The following is a 2083-nucleotide window of genomic DNA, read 5'->3' as shown; positions in this document are numbered from 1 at the left end:
AAAACAATTTGAGTTCAGAGGAAAACCACTATAAACAAAAAACATAACAAAAATTAAAAGCCGGGGAAAAAACAGAAACTTGAATGCACATAAGAAAACTAGTTTCGTTTGGTTAAAACACTCCAAGCAACAAGAGGAAATGATTAACAGGCAATCACAAACAATAACAAAAATCCTTCAGAAACTATATTTTGTATTTAATTCAATCCTTTTTGTTTTCGTTAACGATCCCACATTTCCGGAATTTATCATACAATTTTGGGTAATCAAAACTTCCAAAATGACCTAATCACATAAGAGCAAGCACTAAAAACTATAAAATCTAAAAAATGTCAGAAATTTGAAGATGAGCGGTGATTTGGGATTACCCGTATCCCAAATTGCAAGCTTGAGCTTTTTGCCTCCAAGAGTAACATATTTCACCTTAAAATCAACACCTACACCCACCAAAAAATGAAAAGAAAAAATTGGGAAAACATACAATTTCAATTTCAAGAATGTGAAAGAGAATATGATGAAATTGAAAGGAAAATGAGAGAGAGAGAGAGAGAGAGAGAGAGAGAGAGAGAGAGAGAGAAAGGAGATGCAAACCGATGGTAGGAGAAAGGTCTTCGAAGGAATCGGATGTGAAACTGAGGAGGAGACTGCTCTTACCAACCCCAGAGTCCCCAATCATCAACAGCTTGAACAAGTAATCGAACTCCGCTTGATTCGAACCCCATTCCATTTCTCAAAATCAATTTCACATCCAAGATTTCAAATTTCAACGCAACGCCAAGATCTATCCAACAACAAACTCTTGCAACGAAACCAAGGACACAACCGTAATTCCAAGACTCCCACCGAGTTTGCTCATAACTCGGAACTTTTCCTTCCCTCTCTCAATACTCGATACCAAGGGTGGGCACTCAAACCGGCAAACCGAAAATCCGAACCGAACCATACCGAACCAAACCGGAAAAAAACCGAGTTGACCAAAAAGTCAAAAACCGGTCAAAAATCGAACCGGACCGGTTTGGACCGGTTTCGGATCCGGTTCCATGTCTTCAAAAACTGAACCGGGCCGAACCGAACCGGTGAAACTAAAAAAAAATATAATTTCAATATATATTTATATTTAATGCTATATTTTTAATTTCACTAAAAAAAACTTAATATTTATCCAAGTTCAATGTCAAAATATCTCTCTTTTCTCACTTTAATATTTATTTTTTTATATGAAATTGAATAATTTGTTAATTTTCAAGTAAAAAAATAATATTTCAGTTGAGAATTGTATTACAAAACAATTTTAAAAAATAATTTTTATAATCCGGTTCAAAATCGAACCAGAACCGGAACCGGTTCAAACCGAACCGGACAGTTTTTGAATTTTTTTAATTAAAACCGAACAGAACCAAACCGCATGAATAATACCGGATCGGTTCTAATTTGAAGCAAAAACCGGTCCAAACCGAACCATACCCACCCCTACTCGATACTAACAAATGCCACCTTTTTTTATTTAATAAATTTCATTTTACTGCCCTCAGTTTCCTCCATGTTTCATCCATACGACGTGTTAGTTTTTATATTTTATATTTTAGGCTTTTATTTTAGAATAATGCTACTCTTACCGCATTTGTATATCATATTTTCATACCATTTTATGTGACAGATGAGGTGTATAGCCACATCAATTAAAAAGTGTCAATAAATCATAAAAGAAAAGAAAATATTAAATTAATTTTAATTGATGTGGTTATCTACCTCATTTGCCACATAAGGTGATATAAGAATGTGGTATACTTTTTTTTTTAATCAAAGAATGTGGTGTACAAATGTGGTAAAAGTAGCATTACTCTTTATTTTAACATATAAATAATCGAATTCTTCAAGATTGTGGTTCTACCATTAGGAATACCATTTTTTCTTTGAGAAATTAACTTACATGCTCTCAAAAAATACTCACCTTACAATAGGGATGACAACAGGCCGGTTCGGGGGCTGAATATGGCAATATGCTAGCATCCCTGTCATCACCTCCACCCCATTCTCGGTAAAAAATTTCAAGGAATCTTCGTACCCTTTCTCGTTCCTGTCA

General features: G+C 34.5%; 1 protein-coding gene across 1 annotated transcript in view; it reads right to left on the bottom strand.

Annotated features, from left to right (window-relative positions):
- Positions 1 to 851, bottom strand: part of LOC117624881 (ras-related protein RABC1) — a 7091-nt gene extending 6240 nt beyond the window's left edge. The window contains exons 1-2 of the mRNA XM_034356378.1: positions 592 to 851; positions 369 to 437 (exon numbers count right to left, since the gene is read on the bottom strand). Of these exons, the coding sequence (XP_034212269.1) occupies positions 369 to 437; positions 592 to 727 (205 nt within the window). The 5' untranslated portion in view covers positions 728 to 851. The remainder of the gene's footprint in view (positions 1 to 368; positions 438 to 591) is intronic.
- Positions 852 to 2083: the final 1232 nt, after the last annotated feature.

The sequence above is a fragment of the Prunus dulcis genome, chromosome 4 (assembly GCF_902201215.1).
Source record: "Prunus dulcis chromosome 4, ALMONDv2, whole genome shotgun sequence".
Taxonomy (NCBI): domain Eukaryota; kingdom Viridiplantae; phylum Streptophyta; class Magnoliopsida; order Rosales; family Rosaceae; genus Prunus; species Prunus dulcis.
This window is presented reverse-complemented; position numbering and strand designations above follow the sequence as displayed.